The sequence below is a fragment of the Lissotriton vulgaris genome, chromosome 9, assembly GCF_964263255.1.
Source record: "Lissotriton vulgaris chromosome 9, aLisVul1.2, whole genome shotgun sequence".
Lineage (NCBI taxonomy): Eukaryota > Metazoa > Chordata > Amphibia > Caudata > Salamandridae > Lissotriton > Lissotriton vulgaris.
The window spans coordinates 1,046,993,715-1,047,013,253 of record NC_141697.1 but is presented as its reverse complement, the minus strand read 5'-3'; the positions used below and the strand labels follow the sequence as shown (position 1 = coordinate 1,047,013,253).

Sequence of the window (19,539 nt, the reverse complement as noted above, 5' to 3'; positions counted from 1 at the left end):
CTCGTCCCAACAAGCAGATGAGCCGGAACAAAGGCGGCGATCCAAGAGGGTCAGGAATCGCCGCGGCCGCACGGGAGGGCCCTCGACTGCGGAGACATCATCGGAACGGAGGGGAGTGCTGGAAGTATTGTCGGAGTTGTCGGGAGCAAGGGAGGAAGTCATCGAGGAGGAAGAAAACCCGGGTGATGAGGGAGTACCATCAGACTCGGAGGGTTCAGTAGCAGATAGTGCCCATACACCGGTGATCACACCGAAATCGGTGGAGGACCTTTTGGATGGACAAGGGTAACGGGGTATACTGCTTTGTTTTGGGTGGGGGCCCGGCAGGGGGGAGGCGGTTGCCGTTCCTTACTGATGACAATGAGGGGGAGAGGGTTGGGGGCCTCTGCTTTTGCCCCGGGAGGTCTTGGCACTGTTTGGGGCTTGTTATAGTCCTGGTGGCCTGGGCGACGAGGGCCCACTGCCTCCGCCCAGCCCGCACCTGGCCCATAAGGCCTTCCTACGGTGGCGACCGTAGGATTAGAGGGGGTTCTGGGGTTGATGGAGGACGAGGTTTGGATGGGATCTAGATGGTGCAGTTTGGGTCCTGTTCTGGGGTGGGTGGGGGGGAGTTTGGTTGGTTTTTGGGTTGCTTGGTTTGGGTTGGGGAAAATGGCCGCCATCAGCGCTGGGAGGATTGATGTCTTTTCTTTGAGGGGACCCGGATGGGGGGACTGTGCAAGAACAATCTGGGACAATGGCTGATGTTGCTAACTTGAAATGTGTTACTTGGAACGTAAGGGGGCTCCACACTATGTCCAGGCGCCACAAGGTCCACGCTTATTTAGTGCGTAGGGGAGTGCAAATGGCGCTGCTACAGGAAACTCATCTGAACAAGGCGGAAGGGGCGGCGCTTCAGCGTAGGTGGCGGGGGCAGGTCTTTTCCACGTCGTACTCTGCTTATGCCAGGGGGGCGCTAATATGGATCAGGGCAGGGGTCCCCTTCCAAGTCACGAGGACAGTATTGGATCCAGAGGGGCGTTTCGTGGCCATCTCGGGCACTCTAGGGGGGAGGGACCTGAACGTTTGCTGTGTATACGCTCCTAATGTAGACCAGACTGCCTTCCTTTCCAGGTTATCGGGCTCGTTGGCCCACTTTTTCGCCGGGCCCCTCCTGCTGGGGGGAGACTTTAACTCCGTAGTGGATGTGGACATAGACCGCTCGCATCCCCCGCTTCCCGATTCCCCGGTCCGTCGCACGGCTAAGGGTCGTCAGGATTGGCAGACCCGCTGGGGTTTGGCGGACATTTGGAGGGCGCATCACCCCGCAATTAGGGATTATTCATATTTCTCGAGCCTCCATGAGTTGCATGTCAGACTAGATGGATTTCTTGGATCGCCCGAACTGGTTTCGGCAGCGGTCCGATCGGAGTACTTATCGAGGACCATCTCGGACCATAACCCCCTCCTACTGGACCTTCGCTGGTTTCCGGGGACGCCGGCGGTGCCCACCTGGAAATTGAGACCCGAGATCCTCGAGGACAGTGTCTTCAAGGCGGACTTGGGGGAGAGAATATCGGATTATTTTGCGTCCAATGGCGGCTCCGCGAGTACTAGGGCGTTAGAATGGGACGCTTTTAAGGTAGTGGTGAGGGGCTACTGTATCTCCAAGAAGGTGGGCATGAGGCGCGTCATCCTGGCTGATCTAGACACAGCGGACCGGGAACTCCGCGAGTTTGAGATTCGACGCCCCGGACACCCGGAATTGCAAGCACAAACGGCGGAGGCGAGGGAGAAGGTGGCAGTGGAGGTCGAACGGCTCCGCTGTTTTGATTATAAGGCCTATACGGTCCGGTCTATCGCGGAGGGGGACAGGGCGAGTGCGTTGTTGGCGTGGTTGGCCAACCCTACGCGCCAGTCCCAAACGACGACAAATATGCGTGGGGCAGACGGAACCGAGGTATGCACCCAACCGGAGATTCTTAGTTGCTTCCGGCATTATTATGAATGTTTATACCGCAGTCGCTCCGCACGTGACCCAGACCGGCTTAATAATTACCTTCGCCCTCTGGAGCTCCGCACGGTGGAGCAGGAAGTGGCGAAAACCCTGGGTTCCGACATTGAATTAGGGGAGATCCGCGGGGCCATTAAACGGATGGCGAGAAACAAGACCCCGGGCCTAGATGGCCTGCCAGTGGAGTTTTATGCAGCTTACGCTGACCTACTAGCCCCTCGATTACTGGTGGTCTACAGGGAGGCGAAGAGGCTGGGGCGACTCCCGAGCTCGATGTGTGAGGCGCTGGTGGTTCCTCTCCTCAAACCGGGCCGAGACTCATCCGACCCGGGGTCCTACCGTCCCCTATCGATGTTGACGGTGGACTACAAAATACTGAGCAGCATCTTGGCCTCGAGGCTGCTGGGACATATGAGTTCTCTGGTGCATGAGGACCAGGCCGGTTTCATCCCACGGCGGAACACGACTATGAATATTCGTAGGTTGTTCCGTTTGCTAGGGGAACCATTTGTGGATGCCCCGTCCCCGGTAGTCTTATCGGTGGACCTGGAAAAGGCTTTTGATAGCCTAGAGTGGGACTACCTCTGCACGGTGTTACGGAGATTCGGCCTAGGGGAGGGATTTGTCCGATGGACCACGGTTCTTTATGCTTCTGCTTCGGCCAGGGTCCGAGCGGGCCCATTGATTTCATCGCGGTATCCGGTGGAACGAGGCACGCGGCAAGGGTGCTCCTTGTCCCCGCTTCTTTTTGCGCTGGCGGTGGAGCCACTAGCGCTGCACCTTCGCTCGGGAGCCCACTATACGGGCTTATGGACGTCTGCGGGCCCGCATTATGTCTCGCTTTATGCGGACGACCTGTTGCTCTTCCTAGAGGACCCGGTCGACGCTTTACGGGGAGCGGAATTAGCGCTCACGGAGTTCGGAGAGGTCTCGGGCCTCCGAGTGAATTGGTCTAAGACCTGTCTTTTTCCGGTACGCAGGGGTACCCCCGCCCCTGCGCTGAGTAGGGAGATTAGATGGGAGCCCGACTGCTTTAAGTACCTTGGGGTATTCGTTTACCACGAACAACCCGACCTCCTAGATGGAAACATCGCCCGCTGCATTCGAGCACTCCGAGGTTGCATGGACTTTTGGGCCACGCTGCCGCTCTCAGTGGCGGGACGTATCGCCCTGCTCAAAATGGTGGCGCTTCCCCGGTTATTATATTACTTCCGGACTTTGCCGATCTGGGTCCCACCGGCCACGTTCCGTCGATTACGCTCTATGGTGGTCGGATTCCTCTGGGGAACGGGCCGGCGGCGGGTGGCCCTCAATACCTTGATGAGGCCGAAAGACGAGGGGGGGCTCGCTGTGCCGGACTTCGAGAAGTATTATCTGGCGGCACAGCTCCAGACCTTCACCCAGGAGATCGCCAGGGAATTCCGGGGCCCGGAAGACGGAAGAGGGACAGGTATGGCCAGGCATGTTCTCTCCTTTATAGCGCTGCGACAACGTTTAGTCCTGCGGGACTTGTCGATGGAGGAGCGGACTGTCCGCCTGTGTTGGAATCGGGCCCACGCCCGAGGCCAACTGAGAACACCATATGCGCCTGAAATACCGTTGGGGATGCTGACGGCCCTCCCCCACGGAGGGGATTGGTCACGTTTGGCGGCCTGGGAGGATTCCGGTTTACAGCTCGTTGGTGATCTGTACGAGGACGGCGCGCTCTTGTCCTTTCGGGATCTCATCGACCGCTTCGGGATCTCCCGAGGTGACTTTCTGCTGCACTCGGCCATTGTACGAGCGATCCAGGCACACTGGAAGAACGGGCAGGAGGAACCCCACTTATCTCAGGTGTGCCAGTACGTAATGATGTCGGCGGGCACGGTGAAGGCGGTCACTTGCCTATACGGCAGGTTGATTACCGAGGGATTGGCTCCTCTCACCACTTTGAGGACCCGCTCGGAGGAGGACATTGGTAGGGAGATCCCGGAAACGACCTGGTCCCAGTTGGTGAGACGGGCCTGGAAGGGCACACGCAATGCCCGTTTCCAACTGGTCCACTATTATGTTCTCCATAGAGCGTACCTGACCCCGGTGAAAGTCAGGCGTTATTTTGCCACGGCCTCGGCGGAATGCCCTAGATGCCCGGCTCAGGAGGCGGACCTCCTACACATGTTATGGGCCTGTCCAGGACTGACATCCTACTGGCAGGAGGTAGCGACGACCCTGGAGGAGGTGACAGGGAGACTCTTATCATTGGATGCGGCGGTGGGGCTCCTACACTGGTTTCCCCATACCCCCAGGAACAAAATTTCTAGTAAGTTTATCGACCTGGGGCTCCTCCTTGCTAAACGAGAGGTGACTAGGAACTGGAAGGCACGAGCTGGTCCGGCGGGCAGCAGATGGCACAGTGAGCTTTTGAAGTGGGCGGCGGGAGAGAGCGCACTGAGATATCAACTGGCTTGGAGGCAGGGTAATGAGAAGGCGCAGGAGGCCGCGTTGGAGTGGGAAATGTTGGTGCAGGCCCTCAGGGATTATAGTGCCCCTAGCGACTCTGAAAGTGAAGAAGCGACTCACCCCGAGTCCCGGTGAACGTTAGTACTGACAGTCCTATTGCCTTCCCCGTGGGTCCAATAGCAGATCCTATGTTGATAGCTCCCCGGCGCTGGTGGTGGGGGGGGGGGGGTTCTCTTAGTTAGTAGACGTTTATGGGGAGGGGGTTTATTTTGGGGGTTTTAGGCTTGTTTGGAAAAGCAGATGACGGACAGTGCATTATCCGGACCAGCTCCAGCATCCTACTGACCCCCATTGCAATTCGCCGCCCGACCCCAGGGTTGTGGGCTGGTTGGCTGTGTACAGACTTTATGGAGGGGGGCCAGAGGGCTTTATTCTGTTACTATTGCTTATGATACCATGCTGGTCGTTACTGTACTGATTTACTGATTCCTGCAATAAAAATATATTTAAAAAAAAAAAAAAAAAAATCAATCTTGCAGCGTTCTTTTGAGTAGTTTGTAGATATTAAATTCTGGTAACACATCTACAGAAGTGAATTAGAAGACATAGAAAATCCCTAACAGTGTATTTCATCTTGAATGATGAGTGACCAGTTGCAACAATAGCATTAGGGAAAAACCGTTGATGGGCATGAATCTGCTACTCCTCAAGGTGTATTGTGAATACATTTAGATGGTAAAATAATATCAAACAAAACATTTTTCATTTTTCAGCATACAACAGTACTTTTAAAGAAAGGATCGGTTGACTAATTTGTGTCTCCTGCTTGACTTAAGTGAACATAGAGCCTGTGTTTCCTTTTCTTGTGTGTGCGGAACTTTCTTTTGATATATTTTTTTTTATTCCCTCTGGGTGACCTTTTCAATTTATTCTAACAGTCTGTTTGCATTACTTCAAGTATGCCTTGCTCAAATATTTGCCTTATGAGTTTGGCGGGGGAGCCACTCTGCAGTTTTGGGGCCTAATGATCACTAATGTGTATTTGCAGTGCGTGCAAGATTTTCTCTGCACTTTTCATATTGAATTAAGCTTCAGCTTGCAAAGATGTTTTAAAAATTGTAGAAAATAGTGCCCTGCAGAGAGATTAAACAAATTCAACTATGATGCCTCGATTTTAAATAGCCTCTTACAGGTGGTATAGCGATTCCTGACTTCAGTGACCTTGATATAGTCTGCCATCAAGGATTAGAATAAATAGCCTTTCTAGACATTTAAGTGTATAGTTTTGTGCTAACAGTAAGTTGGAAATTCAACAATTGTATACTTACTAGTGTTTATTATGGTGGCTACGAGGCAATTTATTATTATTTTCATAGAGATTTTCCCACCTTTTTCAGTAATGAAGTTCAGTTGTTTTGCAATGTACTGTCAGGAGCACCAGACCAAAGTAATGGACGTTTTCTGATTGAAAAGCTAAGTGTACTATGGCTTATTGTGTTTGATAAGTTTCTAAAGTGTCTGTCAGACGGCCCATGATGCCCCCCCTAAACATTCCTTCATGGTCAAGAATGAAGTCTATTCTACTCTGACCAGTTTTCATTTGTTCCAGTGGAATGTTCTAACATATGTTTTGTGAGTGAAATGGTAAGTACCGAGTAGTTTCCTTTGTCTGATACACTCTTTCTGTGAAGTGGTTTTGAGGTGAATTGTTGGTGCTGTACAACTGCCCAGAGGCAAGAGTTATGTTTTCATCACTTCTGGGGAATGTGGAGACTTGTTAGGTTCAGTATTGTATCATCATTCCATTAACTAAAGCCTTTTAGGCGATTTCTGAGAAATGTTACCTAACGTTGCTGAACAAATATGCTTATCGGGTATCTTGAGAATCTCTAACTATTTATTTTTGTCAGTGAATATGTAAATATATATGTTTAGCTTAATATCTGACACATTTACATCTATACCGCTAGATACCTTTATGTTTCTGTCTGAAACAATGACTGTTACATAAGTTAAATGTTACTCCTGCCTCATTTGATGACCTATTATATAGTTCGTTTTACCACTTTTCTTACTTCACATCAGGCACCAGAGGTGATCCGGATGCAGGACAACAACCCGTTCAGCTTTCAGTCGGATGTCTACTCCTATGGGATTGTGTTATTTGAGCTGATGACTGGAGAGTTACCATACTCACACATCCGAAACAGAGATCAGGTGAGTTATACTATGAGAGAGTACATTGTCAATTTTTCCATAATGTTTGATTTATGCTCTCATAATCTTTAATGCATGATGTGTTTTCCTATTATGTACTTTCAACAAAACCAGTAGTAGTATTCTTGTGTGTACCATTTAGACCTGAGCTCCTAATTCATGCTGGAAGAATTTCTTTCGACAATTGAATTCATGGGATCCAGCTTGGTGGCTCTGGCAGTGTTAATCATTGTTCCTATTTTAGCATCAAGCTGATTAGTGAAGAATTTTGTACTAATCTGGAAATTCTGAAGCTTGTTTTTTTTTGTTTCTCATTTCTTGTGCATACACCTGTTCAACTCCTTGTTGCAACCAATAATTACTCCTTTCAAAATAAAAAAAATAAACACACACACACACACACTCTCTCTCTCTCTCACCAGCTGAGGGCAGTCTTTCTTCTTGACAGTATTTATTAGCACCCAGAACTTCAGTAGAAAGGTTGTCTTTCATTAAAGAGTTCCTTTTCACTGATGATGCATATGTTTGTATCTACCCTTTATAAGTAAGAGGAATGATATAAGACACTATTGATCTCAATTAGTGTTTCACACACCACATTTAATGTAAAACAAATTCTCATGGGAAAATGCATCATTTATGAATAAGAGGCTTCTATGTCTAAGTAGCTGGAAACAATGCATGGTAATTCATACTGCAACAAAATTAAAATGAGGGCATAGGCGAAGACGACGCTGTGATCCATACAAAATGACCATCTTGAACTAATTACTAGAACCTGCATCAACCCCTGACCGTTTCAAACATCTCTTGCCACTGCTATTTCACAGTTAATTTCCATGTTACATGCAGCTACAAGGATCTTTGAATTCTATGTAGCATACCATCTGAGAAGATACTTTTAGAGAATATTTTTCTCCATGATTTCTATTTGCGTTTGCGTCCCCATCATGGAACTGAGATTGTCATTGTAGCCCTCCTGGTTGACCTGTGTACTCAAATGAAAGGAAAAACTTTCTACCTTACTGATGTCACAGGATCTGGCAGACCTACTTTAATGAAAGTGGAATTATCGCCTATATTAACATTATTCCGAATTCTTCATCAAGGAGCCTGAAGTTTGATTCTGCCCTTCCTTAGCGTGCTGAAGGAAAGTTGCACTAGAGGCACTTTGAGCAGATAGTCATCTTCAAAGCCATGTCCATGTTGTATCTATTCATCTATAGAACTGTTCCCAAGTTCATTAGGTGGAAGTGAGAAGCGTACTATTATCCTTCGGTCTGTTACTCAAGGACAGTTTCAGGTTCCCCTGCTTCCTCACTTCCCATAGAGTGGTGTGGCTTTATTGATTCTTGCCCTCGGACAGTGGAATGAGCTTCTTCCTTAGAAGACAAAAACTGATTGGCTACAAGTATAGGAACAAGCTCCAGAGGTGGTTGTGGCATTTCTTTTGTTTCCCCATGATTGCATGTCAAGATGTTTACATTAGTATGTTTTAAGTTTAAACTATTGTTGCATATTTCTTTGAAACAGTTCTTTAAAGATGTATTCATTTTATATTGCATCAGTGATCTTAAGTGTGACTATCTTCATTTAAGTATAAACAGATTAGATCTATAAGTATTTTTAACTCTGTGCACGCAATGTTCAAGGCGCTAAAACAGTCATTTGTCTTTCAGCTTCCACTCGGTAGAGTCAGAGGCAGGGTTTGACATGTGTTTTCTAGAAAGTACTGATTACAAATCCTCAGGAGCAATAGGGGCTATTTATCACGCAAGAAAACATTTGGAATTTATCATGCACTATAAATTGGGGCTATTTATCGCGCAAGAGAACGTTTGGAAGTTATCATGCACTATAAATGGCACCTAATCCAAGTTTGGTGTTTACCAGGCCAAAATCCCCATACTTTCTTCCCTTTTCTTGAAGATTTGATTAGCTGAAATTTAATGAAGGGTGCAAGCTTTATCATACCGGATCATTTCGGGGAGTGATAAACTGCCCTCAGTTAAGAATTCTGACCGCTGCGCAAAGATCGGTTTGTGAAGGGGATCGCAAAACTCCAGCACACTCCTAGTCTAAACCCAAATATACATTTTGTGTGTCCACCAGTCTGAATCCCATGCTGTGAGCGCATCAGGGAAGCTTTGATATTTTATATGCACAGGACCTCGCAACTTTCGGTGTATACATGTGTAATAAAGTTCCTGTTGGTGGTCATCCTTTCACTCAACCCTTAATTCCTTTTTTCTGCAGCGTTGGTTGGCCTCGTCACCTACTTGCTCTGAGTCGCAGGTATTCCCTCTTTCCATTGTCTTCACCATATTCAGTTATCATGCCTTTTTTTGGTTGGCTCTCTCCCACCCTTTGCTTCAGGATTCTATCCTATAAGTTTCCGTTTATATTTTAGCACGTTTTACCTCCTTTCAGTACAGTTGTCATCTCTTTGTTTTTCCTTTCTTGAGCACGTGGTTTTTAGTTTATGAGCGCATGGTTTATGAAATTTGAAGTCCACAGTCGTACCTGCTGGTAGTGCAAACAGGTTCTAACAAGTCCCTAATTGTAGATGTTAATCAATACAAGATGATGCTGTTGCAGAAGGTAAAATCTCAAGGGCAGATACTTACTTTGTGTTCTTTGGTCTATCCTACACAGGTTGGTAAAGTTCCTCCTTTTTTTCAGGCCTGGGGAATCTTCTTAAATAAAAACTTCCCTGTGGAGAAGTACATTGTTTATATTTCCATGTAATAGTAAAAGTTTAGCTTTCCATGTAAGATGTTCTGTGCTTGAGATGGCCTTCCATAGTCAATGTAGGAGATGCAAATAACAAGCTGCTTCTCCATAAGGAAGTATCTTACTGTGCAACACACCATGAAGCAAAAAGTGATCAGTGATTTCCTTCTCGTCCATTGTTCACCCTCTGGTCCAAAATTATTGATCATGAAATGGATACGATTTACATTACTATGCCCTTCTGCAATGTGTGTGCATAGCAAGCAGCCACGAACAGTCTGCAAACATGCGTATTACCGCCAGCTGTGTTTTGTAAGACTGATAATAGAGATTCCAACAGTACTAGTCAGTTAATTTCTGAACCGCAAAGAAAGCACATCCAACACCCTTGTGTTCTAAGAAGACAATGTCCTTCTGCCAGTGTGATGTACCTTCCAAAAGTGTTATATAATCATTTTGCGTTTTCTTTGCTGTTTTTGATTGTCCTTATTGCATTTAGCTTTTTCCCTCTTTGGGTTCTCACGGTCTTTGGGTTTCTCTTGACGTTGACCACTTCTTTTTACTCTTAACTATTTCGAAGCATTCATGTTTTATTCTTTTTGTATAGTTCAGATCTTAGTTTGTGGTTTCTTTTTTGTAATTTCATTGTTTTTTTTCTTTGTATCCTTTATTATGTATTATTGTATAAATGGTGCAGTAAAGAAATAATGTGTTTGCTTGGACGAGACTAGTATCCCTTCCTTCTCACAGTAAATACTTAATTTTAGCTGACAATTGTAAAACTATATCAGTATTATTTTGCTCAACTCTAAGTACCATTTCTTAATCTAAATTCTTTACACAGATTCCCCAAGTAGTTGGATACCAATGGCAGTGGTATTCTGATTTTCCAGTAAAGCTCCAGCTAGATAGGTATTCCACCAATAGTGTTTATAAAGGCGCTGCTTGTAGGACATTTCACCATAAGACATTCACAGATGCACGGTTTGCGTTGGTGTCTGTCCTGAGGTGAATTCCCTGTGCATGTGTTTCCCTTTATCCGCTCTCTGACCTTTTTTCATGATGCTCTTCTCCTTTACTCTCTGTGGCTTCGAAGAAGAGCAACACTGCACCTTTGTTTTGATAATTTGGGGACAGTCTACAATCTGGAATATGTCATTTTTAATGGTTTTCGCCTCCAGCCTCCCTTTTGTTATGTGAGTGTTTTTTTTTTTAATAAACTGGGACGATGCCCACCTCCTGTCACTGCTTTTTCTTTTATATAGGGTCTCCTATATGTTTCTTCATTTTATCATCATCGTGATGCCGGTGGTAAAATGGGTAGTACAGCTAAAGACCCGCCTAACAAATATACCATAACCTTGAAGTTTTTGTCCAAGATACATCAGTAATTCACTTTATTTGATGGATTGTTGTGAAGCTGGCACTGCACATGGTACTCTCTAGAGCAGTGATACTCAAAGTCCTGCCCGGGAGCTGCTTGCGGCCCTCTTGACCTTTACATGCACCCTCGCCCACTGGTGAACAGCAGCACAAGCTGCTGTTTAGTTGCTCAGCTCTGATATTCAGATTTCTTTTTAAATAAACGGGCAAACATTTATTAACCTGCAAATAAAGGCTTGCCCGCTTATTTAACATGTTTTTACACCTCCTTACACAATCTCTGGTCCACCCAGAACCCCTATTGTCACCCTGCTGACATCAGTGCCGCCCTCGGACACACCACAGTCCGTACTTTGCAGCCTCATGGCAAACGTTTGTGAGTACTCATGCTTTAGGGGTAGTATGACCTAATGGCTTTTACTAATCCCTATATATAAGGAGTTCCTTTTTCAACAATTGAGCTACAATAAGTTTGGGGGAATGTCAAGTGGGCATTGTGTTCCATTATTAAGGACCCAGACTCTTAAGGCATGACCAGCTTTTATTGTGAGGCAGAATGCAGGCGTATGAGAATGATCTCTAGATTTATGGGCATTCACATTATTGCATTGTCCATAAAGTATCATAAAGTAGCTGCTTGACAGTAAGCTGCTTGCACAGATATGGAAAGATGGAGCAGACACATAATTTTTGTATTGTTATCTTTTTGTCTGAGGCCCATGAATTTGTTTTTAGGTCTCGCCTGAGCCAGCGCATGCGTTGCGCTGGCGAGACTATTGGTAAGTGGGCTCAGAAAATGTTACCATGGCCGGCCTAGAGTTTGCGGTTACGCGCGTGGGCACGCGCTTACAAGCAGGGGTGCCATCTGGACCTCCTCTCGCTGTCCCGTGTGCTTCAACTCCGTCCCCCTCCCTCACCACAGGCCGCACGCCGAGACATCAAGGATGAGCGTCGCACAAGGGCGCTTTGTCATTCCACCTCGCAATTAAAAAAGAACCTTCCCTTGTTCTGTTTCTCTACGAGGGGTATTTACCCCAAGTCCTCCTCATCTCAAGAGGCCCTCACCTCTGACAGGCAGCCGGCCTACTGGCTTCACGCCTGTCCCTTCAGCTCGGCGCCCTGTCAGCCCGTGTTTTCTTTCGCCCGTGTTTGCTTTGCAAGCTTGCGCCATGCCTCCCAGAACTGCCGCCGCGCTCTCTGTTTCCAACACCAGATGGGAGCCTGTTCCTTGTGAAGCCCGGTTGGGACGGTGAATCCCTCGCCTCGGTGTGTGTTCTTGTGCCTCCTGCTTGCAGCCTTTCCAGGCTGCCAGTGCTGCGATCACCTCTCTCCCCGCTGCTATGTATTTGAGCCCCTCTCTTCGCGCTCCTGTTCCCAGAAAAACAATTGTAACTTCCACACTGGTGCCATCCGACACCCAGTCACTTAAGTTTGCTACAGATTAATGCCCTTCTTGCTTATTTTCGAAGTTTGTGTATTTCTTTGCGTTCTAACACTTGCACGCAGTCTCCCACACAGGCGCTCCTGCCTCCCTGCATGTACTCTGCGATCTCGCTTCACAGGTCAGCCCTAATAACCCCTGCTTTGCCCACTTCCCTGGTCTTGTTTACCATGTTTTTGGCTGCCTTTTATTAGCCCCTATGTATCCCCCCCCCACAATGCATTCCTGCTGCTCAGCTACACGCCTATATGCTTAGTCTTTGCACAGAGACGCGTTCAGAGTCCTCATCAGCAACGTGTGCAACGCAGGGTCCATGTCGGCCTCAGCTCCCAAGTCAACTCCCCTCCTCCCCCCATCATCTCCTGAATTGCCGCCTCACTTCCCAGCCTCCTCTTCACTCCACACACCACTGCACACGCCCCACAGCCAGGAAGCCTAAGAGCCCAGCACCTTCTCTTCCAGGCTCTGCTCCGCTGCTTCATCCCCTCGGCTGACACTGCAGGAGGCCGCACCGAGGGTCGTCTCGATCTTCCTTCCTGCCGGTGATCACCAGCTCCCCCAACCTCGCAGGCTGCTGCTGACTGTGTATTAGTCATCACCAAGCCACCACAGTCACTGCTGATGAGGAACTGGACCGGTCCCGTATACCTCCTTCAGCACCTTGGTTCAATTTCACCGTGCAGGCCTAGTTTTAGCGAAACATTTTCTTTTGCTATTTTTCGAAAGCTTACAAATGTCCTGACAGACATACATTTTCGTAAATTAAAAAACAATACAGGTAGTTGACAAGAAAAAATCCCTTGCAAATCCCGACCAATGACGGGGTGGCTGGGGGAGCACGTGCAGCGACTGTCACTAGGGGCATCAAAGTTTTCTTTTTAATTGAATTTGCATTTTCTTTTTCCAGAAATTAAACACGTTCCACACAGATAATTGAACTCAAGTTTGTCAATTTAAAAAAAAGTCAAGTACATTGTAGTATAAATTAACACAGCTAGTCAAAAGTGTGCAATAAGGAGAAGCAAATCCATATGCAACAGCCCAGCCTATACCATAGATGTCCTTATATGTGGGAATGTATTAGCATCTTCAAAACAAGCATTGGCATAGCCAATAGGTCTCGCCTTTGGGACCTGATAAGTGTTTAACCATGCAACAGTTAATGTTGTTGCACCAAGGATATTGTGCTGCATAACTATATACTTATAAGGGCCCAAAAGCAAGACCTATTGGCTATGCCAATGCTTGTTTAGGATTGTAGTGGAGTGATGAAAAAACTATTATGGACCAAAGCAATTTGAGTAGTAGTTCAGCCTTCAGCGGGATTCTCATCCTGTGTTGTCTCCCAGGCATTCTGTGGGATGAAGAAATAATCTCTAATTTTATTTATTGTGGTCATAAACTGGTCATGGATTCATTTCTGCTCTTGCCTCAGCACCTATCAGTAGGGGTGTCTTTGGCCGGTAGATGGATATGATGACCATTTTAGAATTTTTCAGTGAACATCTCTTATTGTTCACTGTTAAACACGTATCATCCCCAAAGTGTTGGATCATCCGTCTGCTGAAAAAAGACGCACACTTGACTCTGTCACACATCAAGAAGTAAGATCACTTTTAACTCTTCCTGCAGTACAATCACTTCCTTGCATGTAACCCCACCTGTTTCAACTATCGTTAAAGCAACATTTGGGATGGTCTCTTGTGTCAAATACTTCTCATTAATGGTAGCTTTGTAATCCTTTAAAAATCCAGTTTTAACGCAAAGTCGAGCACGGCAAGAATTTGAGAACCCATTTTACGTTTACCATTCTCAACTCTGGCCAGTCTGTCAAGAGCCATATTCACAGCTTCAATGTTCGCCATCACATCACTGTCAGGCTTACTGTAGCAGGAATTACCCTTAGCAAAACTCCACGAAACATGAGTCTGGCTGAGTGTCCAACTTTAAAACATTACTGATCTTATTCAGGTTTTGCCTCTTCTTGGTGCACGATATCACTGATTTTACTCATTCTTTATCCTCACCCACTACCACTCTCTTGGGGTTCACAGCAACCAAAGACACAGCCAAAGTCTTTTTTTTACCTCTGATTAATCCGAAGGGCTAGCTACATTATGTAGTGTTCGACAATTCAATCAAAGAAACCAGAGTTTAAAAATTAGTATTCTTCACCTGCATACTGCACTCCCATGCACTTCTCTGAAATCACCAGTAAAATTCTTATAGCATTCTCTTAGCCATAAACTTGCATGTATTGCAAATGACATTTTTTGCCACAAATTTTTATTTGGCTTTTTGGTTTTAACGAGCATTTCACAGGTTATATATCTGATACATACCATAAGTCAAACATATAGCAAATGACATGAACTTACCTCTGGCTCCAACAAGGGAACACATTCATCATCCATATGAAACTCCTGGCATACATTATACAAAGATCCCAACTTCAAGCAAATTAATTTACGTGTTGTTTACCTGACTGGTCTCCTTCTTTTTCTCCAGCTCTGTACGGCTGTTTTTGACAAGAAATATATATTGCTCCAGGTGACAAACTAGCACCCAGGGGCTTTTTCTTTAGGACTCAGGCCTCTAAAGGGTACTTTTCTTTCTTTGGGAAGCTTGAATTTGATGCTCCAGTGCCAGACCTGTCATCCTCTTCCTGTGTCCTGGTGATCTATCCTGCCTGGGGAGCTTGGGGTGTCTTTCACAGTCTATCCTCAGGCAATTAGCGGGACACTCTCCCTGACGCATTCCCCAGGTCCCACAGCCTCCTGACTACTTGGCTGGTGCGTGTCATCTGAGTCAAGTGCCAAAATACAGACATCCGAGGAGAGTCCTCAAGAGCTCCCCAGTAGGTCCATTATACCAGGTGTATCTCAGGCACATAAATCGGTCAGAGCCACTGGCCCAGGAGAGAGCCATCCCAGTCCTGGGTGCCAGTTGGAGTCAAGTGGTTGCTTCTTTCAGATGGCCATTATTCTAGTGTTGCAGACCTGGATCAAGTTCCTTCCCAAGTCGCTCTTCCTAGTGCAGGGGTTATCAAGTGGAGGTAGAAAGTTTGGCCAGCATTGCCTAGTCTGAGGAACCACATCATCACTCTACTACCCCTTCCCCAACCCTCTTGCACAACATTCTAGGACATTTAAAGATAGCAACTTTAAGTGGCCTATGAAAACACCACCCAGACTGACAAAGCTGGCTGACCGTTTCCCATCAGAACATCTTTGGGGAGCCCCTCCTGTGTTTGGCTCCAAAAGTATGGCCTTCCTTTGTTTCTGTGGGCTTGCCCAAGTCAGGGGTAATGTGTCAAGTGAATTAGCACATGCCGATTTCCTCCTCACCCCTTGCAATCGCTGGAGCAGGGCAAAGGACTTTTAATGGCTCCATTGTATGCGGAAGGCTTTGATCCTATTGCTAGCCTGTAGATGCATTAACTTGGCCTAGTAGGGGAGACAAATGGCCTGAAATTTGATTATGGCTAAGCCAGGAAAATATGACAATCCTTAAAGTGCCACAAGTACGGTTATCACAAAAGTGACAGTGGATATTCTCTCTGTGTATATGTTTACCTAAAATTGATACCTGACCGATATCTCTATGCCTAATTAGGGCAAACCTGTGCAGTGCGACAGATCTTGCCCATAAGGTACAATGCAATGAGCACTCAGCCTTTTCAGTAAGAACTCCAGTCCTGCACTATGAATGCCCTTTTACAATTTAATGCAATTCCTGAGGGGTCCTTTCTGTGACAGACTAGTTGTGTGCCTGAGCTAGACATAAATCACACATGCTCACCCTGTCCGTCTTCTCACAACACATGTTTGCATATAACCAGCCCAGTACCTCTAGCTGCACAGCAGCGACAATATTTTAAATAGCAGATACTGGCGGTTATCACTCTGTCCATTTCCACAGAATTTATCGTGAGACTCCCTCACAGTAAAAGTCCAAAACCAGGTAGTCCAAAAGCGAAAAATCCAAGGGCATTAATTAGGTGCAAACCATTTCCTACATTTGGCACAGAAATGTGCCACCCTACGGGAAAAGGTTTTATGGTTAGTTGGAGCTTTAATACTCCATACTGTTTGATAAACTGTTTCCAAGCATATTTGTATATGTTGTATGTCACTCTTACTCTAAAAATCGAGGTTTGAAACTATTTTCACTTATGTATGGAAAATGGGATTGGTGGAAGCCTCTACTTGATCCTCTGCCTACCACTGTGCATGTGACACTCAGCTAGCGGTGGCACTAAATGGGGACTCGATGATTGAAGCCTCTAAGTTCCAGGCAGCCCTTAAGGACGTGGCTAGTTGGATGACCGATAACTGTCTCCAACTTAAACTCTAAAACCGAAGTCCTAGTCCTGGGCAAACAGGTTCATTTATGGGGAGACTGCTGGTGGCCAGTGGAATTGGGCCAAGCACCTACTCCGGTGACAGAGGTAAAGAATCTGGGCATTTGGCTGGACTCAAACCTATCATTTACCTCCCATACGAAAAGAGTTGCGGGGACCTGTTTTGGGGCTCTTCAGAGCCTTAGACCTATTTCTAAGTTTTTCGATGCCTCTACTAGGCAACTCATTCTCCAAGCTGTGATTTTGTCCAGATTGGACTATGCCAGCTCCCTTCTTCTAGGTGTCAACCAAGCTGAACTGACTCGGCTTCAACGCTTGCAGAACGCGGCAGCCAGAATGTTGGTCGGCTTGCCTAAATTTTGCTCTGCTAGGCGTACCATCTCCGATCTACATTGGCTACCCGTTGGGCAGAGGATTAAGTTCAAAGCCTTGTGCTTGGTGTTCAAGATCCTAAAGGCTGCCTCGCCCCCCATTCTTGCTCAAGCTATCTCCTATTACACCCCGGCCAGAGCATTACGCTCTACTGGACAATTCCTGGCTAAGATTCCTCGCTTTAAAAAAGCCAGAATTGGCGGCCGTTTTTTTGGTGTTCTGGCAGCAGGACTTTGGAACTCACTCCCTGTTAACATTCGTTCCATTCCCGACCTGCTGCCTTTCAGGAAAGCCGTGAAGACATTTCTCTTCACCTTGGTTTAATAGTATTCTGTTTCTGGTATGGTCCTCCACTGTGTTGTGGTGTTCTGTCCACCATAGCGCTGGGACGCCACTTGGCTGTGGCAGCTACGCGCTTTACAAATAAAATAACATAACATAACACATGTGGATCCAGCTTGTGCCCCCTGGAGTTTTAGGACTGCAAATTGAAGATGTATATTTTGATAGCTCATGGAATTTTCCAAGATGACTCTCTATTTTAAACTGATCTGCCCATTTTGCTGTGGCATTGCTATCTTGCATGTGTTTAGGTGGACAACTGTATGCAGTACCTTAATCCAAACTTTTTGTCAAATACCTCATGATCACTCTTTCATTACAAATTAACTTGGAGCAGGATGGTGATTTTGAAAGAATACATGTTACCATTTAGCCTCATGGTATCCAATGATTTCCCAACTAATTATTTTACTAGATCATCCATTAGAAAAGGTGCCTAATGTGCCCCAAAAAATAATGTTTTCTTTTCTACATTTTTGTGTAAAACATCTTGATTTAAATGTGTTTACACTGTATGGCTTATTGTTATATTTTTGTGCCTCCCTGTCTAGATAATCTTCATGGTTGGTCGAGGATATGCTTCCCCAGACCTGAGCAAACTGTACAAAAACTGCCCCAAAGCTATGAAGAGACTTGTAGCAGACTGTTTGAAAAAAGTAAAGGACGAGAGACCTCTTTTTCCTCAGGTGAGTGCAATCAAAACAGATCAATTACTAATGATATCTGATGAATATTTCAAACTGCAGATTCCTCACGTTCAGAATATTTCTCAGTGTTCCTGCACCCCATTACATAGCAGTGCATGCCTCCACATTGGCTATGTTTGAAGGGAAGGAGTGGAGCTGCATATAAGCGCCAACCCTGTGTTCCAATGTCAGTCCCATCAAATGCAGATCCAGAGCTCCGCTCCTTTTGTAAGTCTGTTTTAACAAGTTTTTCAAATTGAAATCCGGTGTGCAATGGAATGATGTCCCCACCTACAACTTCAGGGTTCACACCATGCTGTGCACTTGAAAAACAGATGTTGGTAATGGACCAAGCCATATGACGAGTGTTCCCTCATTCACACGAACACGATCCGGGACGAATGGGGCGAAGGTTTAGCTCTCCAAACCTTAAAAGAAGTCTCACGCAACTTCTTCTATAAGTCGAGTGTGCAGACCAAATCCTGAAGCAGGTCTTCTTCGCCAATTCATTTGATAAGATGCTGTCCATATCGAAGAGGAAACATAAAAAGTCGAAGTGGAACTCAACCTTATCCCGCCAATCTCTATCCAAAGAGAAGTTGCAAGGGTGTCCAGGTGACAGTCAATTTCGCTTCTGGTTCCTGATTGAGGAACTGATCCTACTGTTGATCCCGAGGTGCCCTGAGTTCCCTTGGCCATCTGTAACACCCTAGCAGCTCAAAATCTTTAAGAAGGTCATGCAGTGTATTTTTGTCATTCTTTTGGCTCAGTTTAGCACACCTTCAGGCCCCAAGCATCCGCAGAGGCCTTCAGCTAAACCACTGTCCGGATCCTTCCTCGAGCCTCTCCTGGGTTGTGTACAGACTCAGGTGCCAACTACAATTCTGGATTCAAGACCTGTGCTTGTCTTTATCTTCACTGGTCCTGAGGTTCCCAGGTGCTGGTGAGGGATCCGGGGCTGACTCCAGTGTCCGACCTTGAGCTGACTTGTTCTAGACCATGATAGAGGTTGCACTCCAATTCCACTCCAGCACACCCAGTTCCTGCACAACCTGACACAAACAATACACTCTCACTACTCCAGAGCTGTCCTCTGGAGCTCTATCATCGTTTTGGTTCTGAATCTTACTATAGTTTAACACCACCCAAAGATGACATGGGTGTGATTTTCCACCACCTTGTGATGATGCCATTTCATACATGGATTTACTAGATGGCCAGTGGGCTTCATGCTTCCTCTGATGCATGGTTGACTTCCTCCCTTAGGCCGCCTGTGGAAGAGAGTGCTTCCTTTCCTGTGGTAATTAAATGTGCATTCTGAAGTCCTCGACCTACAACAGTCTTCTGCTAATGTTTGGAGAAAAGTCCTTACAGACATGCATCAACCTGGGATAACTTCCTCTGAGCCCTTACTCCCATTCAACGAATGCCTAACTGACACTGAAATGGCCACTTGGGCTAAGCTTTGCACTTGCCCACCCTCAAACCACAGACAGGTGCCTGGTGACCCTGATTTTTTTACACAGCATCCTACTCCTGAGAGGTTGGTGATCGAAAGTTCCACCAGCAA

At 46.4% G+C, this 19,539-nt stretch overlaps 1 protein-coding gene across 4 annotated transcripts in view; it reads left to right on the top strand.

Annotated features, from left to right (window-relative positions):
* Positions 1 to 19,539, top strand: part of RAF1 (Raf-1 proto-oncogene, serine/threonine kinase) — a 415,567-nt gene that overhangs the window by 378,994 nt on the left and 17,034 nt on the right. For 2 of the 4 annotated variants that reach the window (XM_086938971.1, XM_086938968.1), the window contains 3 exons: positions 6,518 to 6,649; positions 8,906 to 8,944; positions 17,835 to 17,969. In XM_086938971.1, coding sequence (XP_086795097.1) covers positions 6,518 to 6,649; positions 8,906 to 8,944; positions 17,835 to 17,969 — 306 coding nt within the window. The remainder of the gene's footprint in view (positions 1 to 6,517; positions 6,650 to 8,905; positions 8,945 to 17,834; positions 17,970 to 19,539) is intronic. The other 2 variants (XM_086938972.1, XM_086938970.1) reach the window with 1 other exon arrangement.